Source organism: Mastigoproctus giganteus, chromosome 11 (genome assembly GCF_048544385.1).
Source record: "Mastigoproctus giganteus isolate SK-2022 chromosome 11, ASM4854438v1, whole genome shotgun sequence".
Taxonomy (NCBI): Eukaryota; Metazoa; Arthropoda; class Arachnida; order Uropygi; family Thelyphonidae; genus Mastigoproctus; species Mastigoproctus giganteus.
The window spans coordinates 13,401,610-13,423,158 of NC_143585.1; the positions used below are offsets into that span (position 1 = coordinate 13,401,610).

Genomic DNA, 21,549 nt, shown 5'->3' on the forward strand with positions numbered 1-21,549 from the left:
TAATGTCCAAGTTTGCAGACGATACGAAGGTGGGCCGGGTTGTCACGGACACTGTTGACACTATGCTACTGCAACAGGATCTGGAAAGGTTGAGCAGATGGGCTGAGAGCTGGCAAATGAAATTTAACATTGACAAATGTAAAGCACTACATATGGGAATCGGCAACCCCAGAGCAACGTATCAACTCTGTGGTACTACACTGACAGTGGTAGAGAATGAAAGGGACCTGGGGGTAATTGTGCAGGCAGATATGAAGTTCTCTGAACAGTGCAGATGGGCTGCAAGAGTACCTCATTGTGTCTTGTCAATGATATACAGGAATTTTTCTGGCAGGGATAAGGAGGTGATTGTTCCCTTGTATAAGGCAATGGTCAGGCCACAAATTGGGTACTGTATACAGGTCTGGAGGCCTCCTTTCAAGAAGGATGTGGAGCTGTTGGAACGAGTACAGAGAAGGGCAGCAAGATTAGTGAATGGAACAAAGGGATGCTCTTACGAAGAAAGGCTTACGTTTTGCAAATTACAGTGTCTGGAGACTAGGGACCGGCGAGGTGATCTGATAGAGGTGTTTAAAGTCATGAATGGTTTGAGCATGCTCAATGACGATGGGATTCTACCTCTTGCTGAGAATAATGACCTGAGAGGGCATAAATTCAGATTGACGAAAGACAGATGTATGATAGATGTGCAGAAATTTGCCTTTAGCCAGCAGGTAGTTGATTGGTGGAACAGACTTCCATCCCTTGTTGTGGAAGTTGATAGCCTAAATAAATTTAGGGCTCATCTGGATAGGTATTTCGAACGAATGGAGGGAAGAAATGGAATATGACATCCATTTAGGCCTAAACCTTGAACAATATTTCTTAATTGGTATGTAAAGCCTAGTAGCTTCCAGGATAAGTTCTTTGACTGCTTCCCATTTTGAATTTGCTGTTGGTAACATCATCAGTTGGCCCCACTGTATAGAATTTAAATACTGTCTCAGACCATCGTAGTTGCCTTTACGAAAGCAAAAACCCTTCCCTTAACCCCTGATAGTAGTTACCTCTTTGAGTAAAACCCACTTCAGCACACCGTGATCATTTCCACCTAGTGGTTCCTTTATCTGCAGATTCTTAATGCATGAAGAATCACTACTGATAATCAGATCAAGAGGATTACTCCCTCTAGTTGCCTCCCGAACATGCTGTGTAGAAAATAATCATCCAATAAATCCATAAAAGCCTTGGTAGTGTGTGAGTGACCAAACCATAAATTCCAGTCAATATCTGGGAAATTAAAATCCCCCATTATAAGACTCTCTGATTTACTGGCCCACTCTATTTCCCTGTACAGTTTCTTATTATTCTCATCAGAGTCATTAGGCCTATAACACTCTCCTACTGTCAATTTTGATCTCCCATGCTTATGTCACACCAAACTGACTCGACACTGCACTGTCTAGTGATGTCGACTGGCTTCACTTCCTTGGATTTTGTTTTTTAACCAACAGCATAACCCCTCCTCCCTTCCTATCCTGTCTATCCTTCCTGTACACATTATACTCCCTAAATTCCAGTTCTGCATTCCTTATATCTGTGTGATACCACATCTCTGATATCCCAACAATATCTGCCTTTGATGTTTTGAGCAATACCTCAAATTCATCAAATTTATTTGCAAAACTCCTAGCATTGGTGTACATAAAAATATACATGCACCTTTTCCTATTCTTAGCTACCCTAACACAACCCATGTGTTTACTTCTACCGCAATGACTCCGAGCAGTCTCTGAAATACCCTGCATCTTGTTTTCCAGACTACTGATCATTCCAATAGAAGCAGTGCAAGAATCACTTTCAACTGTGCCAGTGGCTACCGTTGATCTATTAGTCCTTGTATCCCCCCCCAAGCTAGTAGTTTGCTGACCAACCTAACACTGCCTCGATAGCATCAACAAATATTATTGCCCCCTTTTTATTTAAGTGTATCCCATCCCTGTAGAAGCAGTCTCTCCTGTTAACAAGTACAGACCAGGCTGGAAAAAAAAAGTCTACTTTTTGTTTTAAATGTTTCTTGGTGTTAGTTAAGAAACATTTAAAATCTAAGGAAGTGCATCCATTTGGCATGAGAGGACAGTGCAATGTTGAGTTAGTTTGGTGTGACGTAAACACTGGGAAAGGGGAAATGGGATTAGGAGTGTGTTATATTGCTAATGACTCTGAGTACAATGAACAGTTCTGTAGAGAAATAGAATGGGCCAGTAAGTCATAATGTCTTGTAATGTGGGATTTTAATTTTCCAGATATTGACTGGAACTTATGGATTGGTCACTTGCACGCCAGTAAAACCTTTGTGGATTTATTGGAGAATTGTTTTCTTCGGCAACATGTTCGAGGGGCTACCTGAGGGAGTAATACTCTTGATCAGATTATCATCAATGATTATTCATGAATTAAGAATTTGCAGATAAAGGAACCACTAGATGACAGTGATCACAGTGTACTGATGTGGGATTTAAAGATATAACTATCATGTGTAATGTAAAGATGTAAAGGGAAGGGTTTTTGCTTTTGTAAAGGTGACTATTAGTATTAGCATTAGTAACGGCCGCATGGTGCAAGAAAGCCTATGGCTTATGCTGCACCAGCCAAAAAAAAAAAAAAAAAAAAATCCGAACAAAACAATGATAAAAACAAAAAAAAAAAAAAATAAATAAATAAATAAATAACTAAATAATAATAATTAATAAATAAAAAAAATAATAATAAAATAAAAAATAAATAAAAAGGAAATTAAACCTATCATCCTATGCGCTTCCCTTACCCGAAAGTACTATCCAGATGACCTTTGAATTTCCCCAAACTGTCGGCCTCTACCACCCATGAAGGCAACTTATTCCAGTAATTTATAACTCGCTGGCTAAAATAGAACTTCCTGCAGTCCAATCTAAACATTTCCCCCCGTAACTTGAATTTATGTCCCCTAGTTCTAGCATCATTTATAATCTTGAAAATTTCGTCCTCATTCATTTTACTGATGCCTCTCAGAGCCTTAAACACCTCAATCAAATCTCCTCTAAGGTGTCTAGTTTCCAAACTCTGCAACCCACATATTCGAAGTCTTTCTTCATAAGGACACCCTTTTGCCGATCTCACCAGGCGAGTTACCCTTCTTTGCACCCTTTCAAGAAGCTCGATGTCTTTCTTCAGGTGCGGTCTCCATACTTGAACACAGTATTCCAAGTGTGGTCTAACATAAGCCTTATATAATGGGATTATCACGTCCCTATCTCTACTTGCAAAAGTTCGATAGATCATCGATAGGACACCATGGGCCTTCCTTGCAACCTGTTTACAATGCTCAGAGAATTTCATGTCTGACCGTATCGTAACACCCAAATCCCTTTCCTCCAGTACTGGGTTTAGTTGAACTCCACCAAGTGAATAAGTTTTTTTGGGATTACTGTTTCCCAGGTGTAATACCTTACACTTTGTTGGATTAAAGCACAGCTGCCATTTTTCTGACCATTCCTGAAGTCTATCTAGGTCTCTCTGAAGAAGCTCAGCTTGACAGTGATCATTAACTACTCTTCCAATTTTAACATCATCTGCAAATTTAGACATCACGCCCTCTATCCCTTCATCAATGTCGTTTATGAAAATTAAAAACAACAGTGGTCCTAATACTGATCCTTGGGGAACCCCACTTCTTACCTCAACCCAATCTGAGGAATAGCCATTTATCACAACCCTCTGCCTCCTGCCCTGAAGCCATCCTGATATCCATCTAAGGATTTTCCCAGTGATTCCAACCAGTGACTACAGTGATCTCAGAAAGTTTTTAAATTCTATACAGTGGGATCAACTGATGATGATGTTAAAAACAGTGAATTCTAAATGGAAAGCCTTCAAGCAATTAATCTTGGAAGCTTGTAATCCAGGCTTTTCATACCAACTAAGAAATACTTTTCAAGATTTATACTTAAAATGGATGTCAGATGAACTAATGAGGCTCATGGCAGAGAAGAAAAATGCATGGGATGCATATAAATTATCAGGTGTCACAGAAGCCTGTGGCAGATATAAGCTAGTCTGTAATCAAATCACAAAGCAAAGGCTGATCACGAGAAATCCTTGGCAAAGGATGCAAAGAAAAACAACAGACTTTTTTATTTATGTAAACTTTATGTGAAAGGAAGGGGATGAATCAGATATGTCCACTTGATAGTGATGGTTCGACTGTTGATGATCCTACTCAGATAGCTGACAAACTGAATGAGTATTTTGCATCTACATTCACACATGAGGAATTCTATAAAGAAAAGGATGACAGGTACACATGGTCTACATCAGTGCTTCTCAGAGTGGGTGATATTGCCCCCCAGGAGGCGTTTGAATTATCCATGGGGGCGTTAGGCATGAAAGGAGGCAACAGGGGGCGGATGGAGCACCATCAATGATTGGCGGTTACAAGGGTTTTATATCTTGTTTAAAAAAATGCTGTGCCAAACATTATTACTGTTCATTGTGTTATTCACCATCAGCATTTAGTTGCAAAAAAACTTGGTGATCAACTGCACAATTCTCTACAAACTGTTATTACTGCTATAAACAAAATTAAAGCACATTCTTTGAATGATTGTTTATTTCGAAAGCTTTGCGATCAAAACAGTGAAGATTTTGAATGATTGCTACTTCACTCTGAGGTTCGGTGGCTGTTAAAAGGCAACTGGTTCAACAGATTTTATGAACTCTTTGATACTGTTGTCCAGTTTTTTGAAGATAGGAACAACGACCTTAATAATGGCCTCAAGAAAATGAAAACTGATATTGCTTATCTTGCAGATTTATTTACCAGATTCAACTCAATGAACTTACATTTACAAGGACAAGATGTAACTCTTATTAAGGCAAAAATTCAAATTTCAGCATTTATTTCAAAATTAAAGCTTTTTGTGCACAACGTAGGATGATGTGAATTGTATAAATTTCCAAATGCAGGATTGTATAAATTGTATAAATTTCCAAATTTCTAAATGCAGGATCATTTAGACAAGACTTCAATTATAGCTCGGACACAGCATGGTTTTGTTAAGGGGAAGTCTTGCCTGACCAATTTGATTGGATACTATGATGCAGTCACAAAAGAACTGGATGCAGGGAATAGCTTTGATATTATATACTTGGATCTTAGAAAGGCTTTTGATACTGTTGCACATGGAAGACTGCTACACAAATTGGAGCAGTGTGACATTGGAGGCAAATTGCTGCTATGGATAAAGGGGTGGTTGAGGGGGAGAAGACAGAGTGGTAATCAATGGACACTGCTCATCGTGGACTAATGTTATTAGTGGAGTCCCTCAGGGCTCAGTGTTGGGTCCATTATTGTTTTCTGTATTTATAAATGATATTGATGATGGTATATCAAGCTTAATGTCCAAGTTTGCAGACGATACAAAGGTTGGCAGGGTTGTCAAGGACACTACTGACACTATGCTGCTGCAACAGGATCTGGAAAGGTTGAGCAGATGGGCTGAGAGGTGGCAAATGAAGTTTAACATTGACAAATGTAAAGTACTACACATGGGAAACAGCAACCCCAGAGCAATGTATCAACTCTGTGGTACTACACTGACAGTGGTAGAGAATGAAAGGGACTTGGGGGTGGTTGTGCAGGCAGATATGAAGTTCTCTGAGCAGTGCAGACGGGCTGCAAGAGTAGCTCATGGAGTATTGTCAATGATATACAGGAATTTTTCCAGCAGGGATAAGGAGGTGATTATTCCCTTGTATAAGGCAATGGTCAGGCCACACCTAGAGTACTGTATACAGGTCTGGAGGCCTCATTTGAAGAAGGATGTAGAGCTGCTGGAACGAGTACAGAGAAGGGCAACAAGATTAGTGAATGGATCAAAGGGGTGCTCTTACGAAGAAAGGCTTAAGTTTTGCAAATTACAGTGTCTGGAGACTAGGCACCAGCGAGGTGATCTGATAGAGGTGTATAAAGCCTTGAATGGTTTGAGCATGCTCAATGCTGATGGGATTCTTCCTCTAGCTCAGAATAATCACCTGAGAGGGCATAAATTCAAATTGAGGAAAGACAGATGTAGGATACACGTGCAGAAATTTGCCTTTAGCCAGCGGGTGGTTGGTTGGTGGAACAGACTTCCATCCCTTGTAGTGGAGGTTGATAGCCTAAATAAGTTTAAGGCTCAGCTGGACAGGTATTTTGAACGAACAGAGGGGTGAAGTGGAAGTGGGTTTTTTTTTTTTTTTTTTTTTGGCTGATGCTGCATAAGCTTGCTTTCTTGCATCAAATGCCTCTACTAATGCTAATGCTAAACTCTACTAACTTTTTGTAATCATCTAGAAATGTTGCTCAGAGATATGCAGGAAAGGTTTGAAGACCTCCTAAATTTGAAAATTCCAGATTGGGTTATAAATCCTTTTTTAAATAATGACAATGGTGAACGTTTTGTAGAAGAAAAATTGATTGAGTTACAAAATGAAGTTGAACTGAAGCCAAAATTTCAAAATTCTTATCAGGAATTTTGGTTACAAAAGAAAATCCCTGACCATTATCCTGCATTGTGGGGAATTGTAAAAAAATTACTTATTTCTTTTTCAACATCGTATCTAGTCGAAACCAGTTTGTGCTGTATCTCAATTGCTGACAAAACAAAGAAATCGATTTACGACTTCTACTTACAGATATTAAACCTAATATTGATAAGCTAATAAATCTCCACCAAGCTTATCCATCGCATTAAATATTTAAATATGATTAACTATTTCCATTAATATCATGACTTATGTAATTAACTTTAATTTTTAAGACTTAATTTAAGTGACTATAACTGACTTTATGTAGTCGTAAGTTTTTACGAAGAAGGAATAAAGTGCAGTAAATAGTTTTCTTTATAATTCACACACATACGTGCAGGGCTGCATTTACATTTTTGGAGGCAAACAGACAAATATTCATTTCAGTTATTTAGCTTCACTTTATATTGGTGGGCTAAAAAAAAAGCCCTGGCGAGGGCTTTTTTTTAGGGGGGCGGTGATCCAAAAAAGTTTGAGAAGCACTGGTCTACATGGTCGATTGTTATTAGTGGAGTCCTGGGTTTGGTGCTGTGCTCATTGTTGTTTTGTGTATTTATCAATGATATCGATGAAGGTATATCAGGCTTAATGTCAAGTTTGCAGATGATACAAAGGTTGGCAGGGTTGTTAATGACAGTAAAGACAGTATGCTACTGCCACAGGATCTAGAAAAGTTAGGCAGATGGGAAGTGGCAACTGAAGTTTAACATTGACAAGTGCAAAGTACTGCATATGGGTAACAGTAACGCAAGAGAAATGTACCAGCTGTGTGGTACTACACTCAGGGTAGTGGAAAATGAAAATGATCTGGAGTAATTGTACAGGCAGATATGAAGTTCTCTGAATAGTGCAGACAAGCTGCCTAAATCTTTGGTTTTTTTCAATGATGTAGGATTTTATTATCAGGATTAAGGTGATTATCCCATTGTATAAAACAGTGGATAGGCTCCATCTGAGTATGCATTTTAGGAAGAATGTGGATCTGCTGATATGGCTGCAGAGAAGGACAATGAGATTTGGAGAATAAAAGGGTGTTGTTACCAAGAAAGGCTTCAGTTCTGCAGATTGCAGCATCTTGGAGATGATCTGATTTTGTTTAAGGCTGTGAATGGATTAAGTAAGCTCAGTAGCAATGGAATACTTCTTGGTTAGACTATGCAAATGAGCTGCATAAATTCAAATTCATGAAGGAAGGTTGCAGAATTAGTTGCATGGAAATTTCTCTTTAGCCAGTTGGTAGTTGATTATTGGAACAAATTTCAATCTGATCTCTCCAAAGTGATCTCTGATCCTTCCATGGTGTCCTATCGATGATCTATCGAACTTTTGCAAGTAGAGGTAGGGACGTGATAATCCCATTATATAAGGCTTATGTTAGACCACACTTGGAATACTGTGTTCAAGTATGGAGACCGCACCTAAAGAAAGACATCGAGCTTCTTGAAAGGGTGCAAAGAAGGGTAACTCGCCATGTGAGATCGGCAAAAGGGCATCCTTATGAAGAAAGACTTCGAATATGTGGGTTGCAGAGTTTGGAAACTAGACACCTTAGAGGAGATTTGATTGAGGTGTTTAAGGCTCTGAGAGGCATCAGTAAAATGAATGAGGGCAAAATTTTCAAGATTATAAATGATGCTAGAACTAGGGGACATAAATTCAAGTTACGGGAGGGAAATGTTTAGATTGGACTGCTGGAAGTTTTATTTTATCCAGCGAGTTATAAATTACTGGAATAAGTTGCCTTCATGGGTGGTAGAGGCCGACAGTTTGGGGAAATTCAAAGGTCATCTGGATAGTACTTTCGGGTAAGGGAAGTGCATAGGATGATAGGTTTAATTTCCTTTTTATTTATTTTTTATTATTTATTAATTATTATTATTTAGTTATTTATTTTATTTATTTATTTATTTTTTTGTTTTTATCATTGTTTTGTTCAGATTTTTTTTTTGGCTGGTGCAGCATAAGCCATAGGCTTTCTTGCACCATGTGGCCGATACTAATACTAAGTGAGTAGTTTGCCTAAATTTAAGGAAAACTAGACAAACTGTTAGGGGCCGTGGAAAGTTTTTGTTTTTTGTTGTTGTTAATGCTTTATAAACTTACTTTCTTACTTTATTTGCCACCACGTGTACTAACAGATTTGTTGCTGATTTGTTGCCCATAAGTGAAATTAATGGCATACAGTTAATATGCATAAATGAAAAGCAGTGCATTGAAACTAAATAGAGTATTTAATTTTTATTTTAAATGTTTGAAAATTTATTTCTAGCAAACTTTTTTGAATGCATTGAGTGTATGTTATCCCTGAAATCATATGGAAAATAGGTTTAAAGGAGTATTCAGTACAATTGCAAATATAAATGCCACCTTCTGACAGTTTGACTTGATGCATTATGGCCTAAGCTTTAAATGTGCCATTAAAAAAGAAAACTGATGAACTTCTTTAAGTTTCAAAGCAATAACTTATTAATTTTATATGGTCAGTGGCAACGCAAAGGAAAATCACTGAGCCACCTGAATTCATTATTGGGCTCAACTGCTACGGTGATTCAGTGAACTGATAGCAAAAGGTACAGTCTGTTAGTGGGAACAAATTTCCTGTTGAAGCCATATGGTTAAAGATTCTCATTTTAACCATTCTGCAATGGTTAAAATGAGAATTAATGAATAACATCATTAATTAACAGTGTTTTAAATTATCTAGACTTATCAGGTGCATTGAACATCAACGCAGCCTCAACCAGCCTGCTTTCCATTTTTCTCCATTAAATCCACCCCTCCCCACCTCCCACACCATGTTGGCTTGGAGCAACTGACCTGCCCCTTCTTTCTCCTCTCTCTCTCTCTCTTGATACTCTTGGATGGGGTGGGGTGAATTGCAGCTACTGGGTGAGTAGTGTGTGTGGATACTCCTGCTATTTCAAAAATTTTTTTTCATATTCCGCCACATGGCTGGCTGGCAGGCAGATGCCAAATGGTTAACTTCTTGTAACTCAAGTAAATCAAAAAAATTACAGGAGAAAATACTGCATCATTTATAGAATATTGCTGAGGAATGGTATGTGAGAGTATTGTACTTGTACAATTTAAAAAAGACAAATTTATAAGGTGGCATATCTCTCAGGCACTGTGCTGGGCGCAGGCAGCCCACACAGTAGGTGGTCCTCCACTGCTGAACTTTTTATTTTAATATACATGTTAAAATAAAAATATGAAACTACTGCAATTTGTTTTTATTCCCATTTTCATTTTGAATTTAAAAAAATAATTTAGAATTTCTTAGTGGTTACATTGTGATATATAATAAGGGGCTTAGAGGGGAACAGGTATCCTGTGTGTTATCAGACACTCAGCCTAAAACACTGATGAATCCAATATCTCTCTATTACAGAAGATTTAGGAGAAGTCCGGTTGGCCTGCCTCCCTAAAATCCACTCATGCACACCTTCTCGATGGTAAGCCCTGTTACGTCACTTAGGTGGCAACGAACGTGTAGAGTGGTTCTCTTCAAGACGCCTGGTCAGCATGAAGAGGAAAAGACCAAACCCTCCAGCAATGAGAGCACAACAATACAAATGGCCCTCAGTCCCCAGCAGCTTTCACTCTCCCTCTTACGGCAGCGAGAGGATCAGAGTGGAAGCAGAGGGTGCTAAGAATCTCTGGGTACAACCAGGCTGCCATGCACGGAAATTGAACTTGGCCTGTTATAACGTACGATCACTCATCGGTTAAGACAGGACATTAGAGCTGGAAAAGGAATTAGAAAATGTGAATTGGAATATCATTGGTTTGGCTGAAACAAGAAGAAGAAATGAATCACTTATAAGTTTATCAAGTGGAAATCTGCTGTACACCAATGGAAACAGTGAAAGGAGTGAAGGTGGAGTTGGGTTTCTGGTCCATAAAGATTTTAAAAACAACATTTTGGAATTCAAAAGTACATCACCAAGGGTGTCAAGACTAATACTCAAGATTTCTAAGAGGTACAAGCTAAAGATTATAATGATTTATGCACCAACATCGAGCCATGATGATGAAGAGGTTGAAGAAATGTACACGGAAATTGAGTCTTCTAGATGAGCAGAAAACCCACTACACTATTATTATGGGGGACTTCAATGCTAAGGTTGGAAAAAGGCAAAACAGTGCAGAAAGAGGAACTATAGGAAATTTTGGAATTGGTGAAAGAAATAAAAGAGGTGAAAGACTTGTGGAATTTGCAGAATCTCAAGGAATGTCAGTAATGAACAAGTTTTTCAAGAAAAGGGTGAACAGAAAGTGGACATGGAAGAGTCCAAATGGATTAACAACTAATGAAATAGACTTCATCCTCACTAACAGAAGATATATTGTGACTGATGTTACCGTCCTGAATAAGGTAAATGTTGGAAGTGATCACAGAATGGTAAGATGTACACTTGATATAGATGTAGGAAAGGAAAGGAAAAAACTGACTCGAGTAAATAATACAAAGGTCTTTGAGATAACAGAAGAGGAGAAAAAGCAGTATGTACTGGAACTTAAGAACAAGTATGAGCTTCTGCAGACTGCTGAGGACCAAGATATCGACGAGGAATATTACAACTTTTTGAAAGTGATAAAGCCCAAGAAACCTATAGGGAAACAGAAATCCAAAGAAGAAAAAATTAGTCAAGAAACACTTGTCATGATGAACCAAAGACGACAAATGAAGAGCAAGAAAAACACTGACAGGGAGAAAATTGAGTATACTGAGTTATGCAAAGCCATTAGAAAGTGACTCAGAGAGGACATAAGAAGATTTAACACAAGAAAAGTAGAACAAGCATTAAGGGAAAACAAAGGATTTAAATCAGCAGCCATGAGCAGTAATACAGAAAGACAAATGATACTGAAACTGAAGAATAGCGATGGTGTACTTATAAACAGCAGAGAAGGCATAATTCAAATAGCAGAAGACTACTATAGAGAATTATACAAGGAGCGAGGGAATGATACCAGCAGTGGGAAAGATGGATTGCAAAGTAGTAACACATATGACATACCCGATATTCTTCCTGATGAGGTAGAACATGCATTGAAGAAAATGAAGAATCGGAAAGCCCCGGGGGAAGATGAAGTTACTGTAGAATTGTTAAAATTGGGAGGAAGAGACATAACGCAAAAACTGGCAAGGCTCTTCACAAAGTGCATTAGAAAAGGTGCGATGCCCAAGCAGTGGAATAATGCAATCATAGTTTTGCTGCATAAGAAAGGAGATAAATCAGAAATTGGAAATTATAGACCAATTAGCTTGTTATCCCACATCTACAAGTTGTTCACAAGGGTCATTACTAACAGATTAGAAAGAATACTTGATGAGAATCAACCGAAAGAGCAAGCTGGCTTTAGGATAGGATTCTCAACTATGGATCACCTTCACGTAATATCACAGCTAATGGAGAAAGCAAATGAATATAAAACACCATTATGCCTGGCATTTGTGGATTATGAAAAGGCATTTGACTCCATACAGCATAAGGCAATGTTTCGGGCACTGGAAAGACAAGGCATAGATACTCCCTATACAGGCATACCCCGGTTAATGTTACCTCTGATAACGAAGCCTCGATATAACGAAGTCGGCAATTTCAAGCCCCATTTAACATAAAAAAATATTCCAATTTAAGACCAACGCCCGACAATCATTCGATTGGTGACTGATGGCGACTCGTTACGTATTCCCGAGCTGCGGGCGTGTCCATTATAACAGTTTTGCGCGTCAATCGCATAATTTAGTTGTTGTTTACATGATTTGACGTTGTTTCAGTGTGGCGCATTGCAATAATCGACGTAGGTTCTTTGTAGCATTACATAACGTAGATTTTGTAAATTTTAATAGAAATATTTTTGTTTTAGTTAATTAAAATGTCAGAATCAAAGAAAAGAAAAGCAATTTCTTTGGAAACTAAACTAAATATCGTAAGAGGATAAAGAGGAAATGACAGTTAAAACTTTTTGGAAAAACTACACCATTAAAAACGCAATTGAAAACATTGATAGTTCTTGGAAAGAAGTCACTAAGAAATGTTTAAATGGAGTTTGGCGCAAAATATGGCCAGAAGTTGTACTAGAAGAAGAAAATAACATCCAAGAAATTAGAAATGAAGTTATCCAGATGGCTCAATCAATAGGTTTCGAAAATGTCGATGAAGAGGATGTTAGAAATTTATTGAATGCAGAAGATGATGGTTTTTCAGTGGAAGATTTAGAAAACCTTGTTAGCAACGAAGACAAAGATAATGAAGGCGAAGTTAAAGAAGTTCCTGCCGAAAAAGTGTTAACAACCAAAGATTTAAAAAGGTGCTTAAATGACATTGAAAACGTTTTAAATTTTTTTAGTGAAAATGATCCCGATTTAGGAAGAAGTGTTATAGTTAAGCGATCAGTGTTAAATGCAATAACTCCGTATAGGCAATTGTTAAATGAAAGAGAAAAAAAGCATAAACAATCAACTTTAACCTCATATTTTAAAATGTGATTTCACTTTGTATGTAAGTTGACTGTTTATTTAATAAAACTTTTCTTTGTTCGAAAAAAAGCTTTTCATTTTCTTTAAGTAGGAACGTATCCCTATTCTGGCCATAGTATTTTTACCTCTGAAAACGAAGTTTCGCTTAACGAAGTAATTTCGTGGAACGCATCCTATTCGTTAATCGAGGTATGCCTGTATTATGATTTTGAAGAAAATATATGAGAGTGCTACATCCTTTATTAGACAAAGACAGTAGCAAATTTAAAATCGAGAAAGGAGTTCGACAAGGAGACACAATATCTCCGAAGCTGTTTACTGCTGCCCTTGAGGAAGCTTTCAGAAGATTAGACTGGTCGCAGAAAGGAGTCAATGTGAACGGAGAGTACCTAAACCATTTACGATTTGCAGATGACATTGTGGTCATAAGCCACGATCCCAAAGAATTAGAGGAAAATCTTAATCAGTTATGCACAGTTAGTAAGGATTTTGGACTAAAGATGAATATGGCTAAAACAAAAGTAATGATGAACAAGTATGCCACGGAAAGGGAAATAATGATTGAAGGAGCAGTAATTGAAAAGGTGGAGTCATATACTTATCTGGGACAAGTTATTAGCTGTAGTAATGATAAATGGCTGGAAGTCAAGAGAAGAATAAATAAATTTTGGATGGATAGCATTCAGGAAATATAGTCACATACTGAAGAGCAATATCCCAGTTTGTCTGAAACGTAAAATAATGAATCAATGTATACTCCCCACCATGACTTATGGAAGTGAAACTTGGGCACTCACCAAAAGAATGGAAGAGAAGCTAAGAACTACACAGCGAAGAATGGAACGAATTATATTGGGAATCAGACTGTTAGATAAGAAGAGAAACACATGGATTAGGCAGCAAACTCAAGTAAAGGACGTTCTTATCAAAACTAAAGAACTAAAATGGTCTTGGGCAGGACACATAGCTCGAAGACATGATGACAGATGGACTAAGAAAATAACAGAATGGTACCCAAGAGGAGCTAGAAGAAAACCTGGAAGACAAAGGCGGAGATGGATAGATGAAATTCATGAGTTTTTCAGTAGTAAATGGATGGCCAGTGCTCAAAACAGAAGGAACTGGAAAGTTGCTGGAGAGGCCTTCATCCTGCAGTGGATTGAAAATGGCTGATGATGATGATGATATAATAAATAATGCATACAGTCAATCACCTTATTATTCAGTCAGCATTGTTTTCCAGTTTTCATGTCTAATTGTAATATTGGAAGGGAAAACAAAAAATGTCACTGAATAAAACTGCATATATATGAAACAAAACATCTTTAATCTTAAGATGCATCAGTGTGATATCACTTTAATATTCAGTTTTGTACTCTGTCTTTTGTCTGTTATGATTTCCTTCCTTGTAAGAACGTCCAGTAGAGCAGTGTTTCTCAAAGGGTGTGCCGCAAAATTTAGAAATTCCTTCTTCTATGACTACGTAGGTGTGCCGCGAAATTTTTCTTCTTTGGAAAATGTGCCACGAGAGTAAAAAGATTGAGAAACACTGCAGTAGAGCAATATGCTTTAATAATATCACCAGAAACATACTGAATTGCTTTTATTTATTCTTAATCAATTTATTCTTAATCAACTAACATTTATTCTTAATCAAATGGATTACACAGGGAAAAAAATTCTACTTACTAAGTAAACTTGTTATTTTTCCTCATGAAAAGGTATGTATGTATTTGGAAATTGCTGAAAATTTAGCAGTGAGTAATTATACAGTTAGTGACATTGTAAGGAAGTATAAGAATGAAGATAGAAATAAATCTAAGTCACAACTTAGATTTATTTCTTAGAAAAGGACAACCTAGGAAAGAACTGAATATGAAGAATGTTTGATAATAGAAAAATAAAAAAGAACTCAAGATTAAGTGCACCAAAACTTGCAACAGAGGTTTTACAAGAGTGCAGTAAGTACATCTTGAAACAGTTTGTAGAGTTATCAGAAAACAAGGGTACAATGGTAGAGTAGCTAGGGAAAAACCATACATGAATAAGTCAATAGAAAAAAAGAGGCTCCAGTTTGCTAAACCTAACATTGTGAAGGAACAAAACTGGTGGGGGATGATGTTATCTCCACCGATGAAAGTAAATATAATGTGTTTTTAGTTCAGCTGGGAGAATGAATGTGTGAAAAAAGCCAAATGAAGAGCTAAAACCTAAAAATTTGCAATTGACAGTAAAGCGTGGTGGGGAAATCGTAATGGTTTGGTGTTGTACATCAACAGCTGGAGTAGGAGAATTGGTATTGAAGGAAACATGAACAAAATGCAGTATATAAACATTTTACAAGAAGACTTGTGCAAAAGTGCTGAAAAAGTGGGAATATTATAGAGACTTAAATTTTACTAAATGTTGATTCTGAGCATAAAGGTTATCTTATTTGCAAATGGCTGTTCTCTAATTGTTCCACAGTAATGAAACACCATCCAGATCACTGGTTTGAACCTGGTAGAAAATTTTTGGAACTAACTTGATCATCAGATAAGCTCAAAGGAAGAACCTAAAAGTAGGCTATAGGAGGAGTGGAGGCATATTTGGCTCTGCTTATGCTAAAAAAACAAAATTCTAACATGCCAAGGTGCTTGGAAGAAGTCTTATATCAAATGGGTACTCTACAGAGTATAAAGATTAGCGCTATGATTTTCTTGATGTCAAACCAAATATTACAATGATTCGAGTATGACTTTTTCCATTGAAGGGTTATTTCATTGTTATGAATTAACTGTGAAGCATGTTTGATAATAGAAAACATGCTTCACAGGTTTTTTTTTTTTTTTTGTTATGTTGTTGTGCCTGGAGGACCACTATTTACAGTTGCAACATGTTTTCTTGTTTCCCCTTTATTTAACCCTTTGCAGTCAAATGCCTCTTCTCATGTGAACATGAAAAACTACAGTCGGCGGCTGTAGTTTTTCTTCTTCATTTTTAGTGTTCACTGTCTACCAGAAACAGTGTTTAGTCATGGTGTCAACATCTCAAAAAGGCCTTTCTGTTGGAGAAATTGTTAAACTTTCCAATTGTCTGAATTATTCGCTGTATGATTCCTTTCTTCAAAGGTGGTACTTTTGTATATGTCTGTTCTGATATTCCCTGTCAGAGACTTAGTTATTTGGAATCTCCTCTGGCTTAAAATCTCTCTACCACATTCTGTCAAATTCATTTGTTGCCTCTATCATTTTCCCAACTCCACTAATCGCTTGGAACTCTGACTTTCTCCAGTCCAACTTTCCTAGCAGTGAGGTAATTTTCCTTAGTGATTTTAATGTTCACAACTCCAGCTGGCTTCTGTTTTCTAGGAAATGGACCCAGCTGGTTGAGATGCTGAAACTTTTGCAATTACTAATGACCTTGCACAGATTGTTCATTTACCTGCCAAAATACCAGACAATCCTAATCACATAGCCAACACACTTGATCTTTTTCTCACAGACAACCCTTCTAAGTATATGTTCGAGATGAGTGGTCCTCTAGGCACCTCAGATCACAACTTGGTGATCATCTCTTCTCTAGTGGAGCCTTTCTGTCGTGTCTGTTCTCAATCTCATGTTGTTTGGCATCACAGGAATGAAAAATGGGATGATCTGCATGATTTCTTTTCCTTGGTTGGATTATTGTTTCAAATCTTCCCATGTCAACATTTGTTCAGATCGTGTCAGTGAAATTATTCTTGTAGGGATGAATCCTTTATTCCACACCCCACCTTAAAATCTCGTCCTTTTATCTAAACCTTGGTTTCTCAATAAATGTGCTAAGGCTGTTCAAGATTAGAATGTTATGTATCATAATTGGCATGTTTCTAAATCTCCAGGTTCATTTTCTGTCTACACCAAATCTCACAACAATTGTAAAGCAGTTTATTAATCAGTCCAAACTAGATTTCGAACAGACTAGAGTAAAAAACTTGCTTCTTGTCCAAATGATAGCTAAGCATTCTGGTCTCTTGCCAGAGCTATTGACCGCAACGTTTGCCCATCTCTCTTCCCACCTCTGTCAAAACCAGATGGTTATATTGCCACTTCAGCCAAAGATAAAGCTGACCTGCTAGCATCCTATTTTTCTCCCAACTTGTGTATTGATGATCTAGGTAAACCACCTCCCACCATTCCCAGTACACTCCATTCAGTGCCTGCTGTGGTCTTCCATCAAATGGATGGCAGAAGGATTTTCTTTATGCTAAGAACATGACAGGTCCTGATGGTATTTCTTCACTTGTTCTCAAAACCTTAACGTACACCTGTTCTGTGTCACCTTTTTTCACTTTGTCATTCCATTTCCTTCTGCCTGGAAATTTGCCAATATCCAGCCAGTTCCTAAAGAGGGTAGCAAATCCCTACCATCCAATTATCATCCCATTGCACTTACTGCTACTCTTTCTAAAGTAATGGGGAAATCAATTAACCTGAACTCTTAAACTATCTAGAAACCTTCCATCTGATCAATGATTGTTAGTATGGGGGGGGAGGTTTTTCTTTCCTAACAGGTGCCCTCCTTGAGTTGGGCAATTAAGTTATTCCTGGAGATTGCTGCATAGGCAAAAACCGAGATCTGTAATCATTTTCCATAGAGAATTGGGTAATACGGGCTGGGTTACTTTCTGCATCAGATTATGGGACTTCCCCCCCCCAAGGATGTACTACTTTGAGTAATAAATAACACAAGTGAATTTTTTACTGCAGTTATAATTACAGAGAACACTAACCGAACATCAGTAGTATCAAACTATGAAAATGTATAAACTATTCAATTCATTCACACTGCATTATATGCCTTTAGTAGTTTTTGCCATTCTAAATGTGATTTGATCCTTGAAAAGAATGTCACTTGCTATTATTTATAACTGAATACTGTATATTGGAACTGACAAATATGGTAGCTGGTTCCTCACAGAGCTAAAAGTGTAGTTTTGTCAGTGTCCTATATGTAATTAATGTTTCATTGATTTGTTTTTCTTTGCATCCCTAATTGAGGCAAGAAACTGAACATTATGATAATTACAGTTTTTTTTTTTTTTTTTTTTTTATGAAACTCCCAAACACGAAAGGTATCAAAACCTATAGTACTTAGTACCGTGCATGGGTTGAAGGAGAAGTATGGGGGGGAGGGATGCCGGAAACTTTGCTCTAGAGACTAAACATGGGTTTCACCTGGAATAATTAATGTCAGACCTCTTCCAGATAGCCAGATTTTCCAGTTAATTGAACGTAAGGCAAGATTAAATAAATTCTGTTATAATGTATTAAGGTAAAAGAAAAAGACTTTAAATATCGTGAAAAAAATGAATTTATTTAATTTAAAAAATAATAATATTATACATAAATTTGCACATTTACATATGTATATTCAGATTGGTATTTTACTGCAAATTTTATGTAGAAAAAATTAAGTAATTTTTTAAAATAATGTTCTAATGTTTGTTGTGACTTTTTTTTTTTTTTCTTGCTGTGAAATCTGTCATGTTCCTTCATTATTCTACTCTTCCGTTGAGTCCCTATTTAGATATTATTCTCCATTGTTGTCGATCTCTTGAATTTTGCATCATTTGTTGATAACTCTGAAAGCCTGTGTTTTCCTTTAGGCATTGGAGCCATTCTCTTTTGGGTCTTCCTGGTGGTCTCTTATCTCCAGTTCTTCCTGTCAGTAGTACATTAGGCAGCCTGTGTTATTTCATCCAGTTCACATGTCCAAACCACTGAAGTTGTTTTTTGTAGATCTGCTCTATTATTCTGCATTCAAAATTTAGATCTCTTCTTACTTGTTCATTAGTTTTATGTTCTCTCCAATTTGTTTTATTGATTTTCCTTAGACATCTCATTTCAAATGACATTTATTTTTTGCCTTTCTTTCTTATTTATTCTCCAATTCTCTGATCCATAAGTTGCTGTGGGTATGATCACAGTTTCATATAGTTTAATTTTTCCCTTTTTTCTTGACTGTTTTCTTTGTTTAGGAGATTTTTCATTTGTCTTTTTTCCGTCCATACATCTAAAATTTCTACTGTAATCCAAGGATGTTTTGGTTTTGTTCCCAAGGTTTCTAAGGCTGCATCTTTAGTCATTTGTTTAGTTTTCTCCCATATATTTTCCACAGATAATGAATAGTTTATATCTTTTAATTTTTCTTGTAGCGTTTTCCCATAAATTTCCTTTATTTTATCTTCTTCAAATCGTGATATATTTAATGTTGCTCTATTGTTCTTTGGCTTCGTATTTTTAAATTTCCATTTAATTGTTGTTGCTAGCAGTTCATGGTCAGTGTCAAAATCTGTACTTCTAAGAGTTTTAACATTTAGAATGGATGATTTCCAGTTGTTATTTATTAAAATGTAGTTGATACAGTTTTTTGTATTTCCATCTGGTGATGTCCATGTATACTTATGTTTAAATCTGTGGTAGAACAGTGTGTTGGTGATGAATAGTTTATTTTTTTTTGCAGAATTCAAGAGTTCTTCTCCTTGCTCATTTCTATTTCCCATCCCGAACTTTCCTAATATATCACTGAAATCTGTTGGAAAGCCTCCAACTTTTGCGTTAAAGTCTCCCATTATTATTAAAATATATTTTTTTTTCTTGTGTTATCTATGGTTTCTTGTAGGTCTGAATAGAAGGCAGCTGTCTCTGTATCATCATGTGAGGAGTCTGGGGCATATACCTGGATTATTTTTGTGAAGATTCCTTTTTCTTTAATGTTCCTTAATAATATCAATTTGAGTATATTGCATTCTTTCTGGTTTTCTGCCCATTTCAGTGCTGTTTCTTTTCATTGACATTTTATTACTACTACTACTGTAAAAAAAAAACTGAGAAAAATAATAAATTGCACAGTTTCGGGCTGATATTATTCTTACTGAATTTGGAGTTTAACTAAACATAATATGAAATGAAGAGAACAAAAATATGCCATGGAAAATTGGGTTCATGGAAGCAAATGACTTAACTCTATCACTCATGGTTTCCTAATCCAACATTTAACCAGATTTACGAAGTAAAAAAAAAAAGATAGAAATGTTCTCTTAACATAATAAACATTTGTCTCAAATACTACTGTTAATATAAAAAAAAAAAAAATCGGCCTTTCAAATTATTCCGGATAACCGACTTTCTACTTTACTACCATTTATAAAAATTTAATGGTGTAATTGAAGGAATGTAGCACAAGAGAATATAGTATCACAGTGTTCCACACTTGAAAACCATTCTGATAGCTGGGCCCACCTGCAGGGTATATGGTTTGCTTCTGTTAGTGGCTATGGTGGAATGGAGACCGTAGTGATGGAGTGCTTTACAAAAAATTCTTGTATAGAAAGCACCAAATGAGCAGAGTGTTATGATTATTATTAGCCATATGGTGCAAGGAAGCCTAAGGCTTATGCTGCACCATCCAAAAAAATTACCCTAGTTACCCTGAGAGAGAGAGAGAGATAGAGAGAGAGGTAGAAAGGAATCACCAAGAAAGAGAAGAATGATGATATCCAGCTCAGGACCCTGGGTTTGCCAAGCCCATACTCACCAGATGTGAGCCCCTGGGGTTAAATACTGATTCCTAGTTCAGTGTTTGACCATGCAAGACAAATTTATAACAAACAATGCCCTGTAAATTAAAAATATATGATAAGCATGATCTTCACATATGTTATCAAGATTGCCTTAATTTTTAGGGGAGGGGCCGTTAAAGAAGACTGGGCCTTTGATTCCAGGTCAGTTCTGTACACCTTTTGTCACCAATAGAAATGGAAGAAATAGTGTCAGTAGCAGCATATTGATAAAGATCCTGACAATGTAGTCTCTCTCACATACACATCATAATCAGTGAAGTTGCTAGGCTTAAACTTTGCTGAAACATATCTCATTTCCAAAATAAAATTGACTGACATGTCCCCATAAGGTTTCTGTTGCATTTTTCCCTAATTTGATGTAAAATTGGTTACAAGTTCACTGCTGAGTAGTCACTCATTTTAAAATACAAGGAAAACACTTTCTATTCAATATACATTGATTCAGAAATACTGCAGATTAATGGATGATCACTGAAAATTTTGATAAGTTGCAACTCACTATGATGCCACAATTAAAGATACAAAGTCATTTCCCAGACCTGCTGATGACATCTCATTTATTGTTTTATAATTTTTATTAAGTATACATCTGAAATTAATTTTCTTCACTTTATTTTTTAAGGCACCAAGGCTTCGTGATGAATATTGTGTATGCCACCTAGCTACAGGTAAGCAGGCAAAGAAATTTTTAAATCATTTTAAATAAATCATTGCATAGAATTATAAATGAAACTTAAGAGGTTATTTGAAATAATATGACGTCTTTAGCAGAAAGCTAAAGTCATGTTTAACTAAACTGTGGGCCAGGAACAACTATTTTTGTCTAGTTACTGTTTTTACTAGGTAAAATTCATATATGCCAGGACAT

The 21,549-nt window shown here is 36.7% G+C and overlaps 1 protein-coding gene across 1 annotated transcript in view; it reads left to right on the forward strand.

Annotated features, from left to right (window-relative positions):
- The window catches only part of Ak2 (Adenylate kinase 2), a 93,265-nt gene that overhangs the window by 3,503 nt on the left and 68,213 nt on the right, over window positions 1-21,549 (forward strand). Inside the window, exon 3 of the mRNA XM_090385422.1 lies at window positions 21,304-21,349. Within this exon, the coding sequence (XP_090241548.1) occupies window positions 21,304-21,349 (46 nt within the window). The remainder of the gene's footprint in view (window positions 1-21,303; window positions 21,350-21,549) is intronic.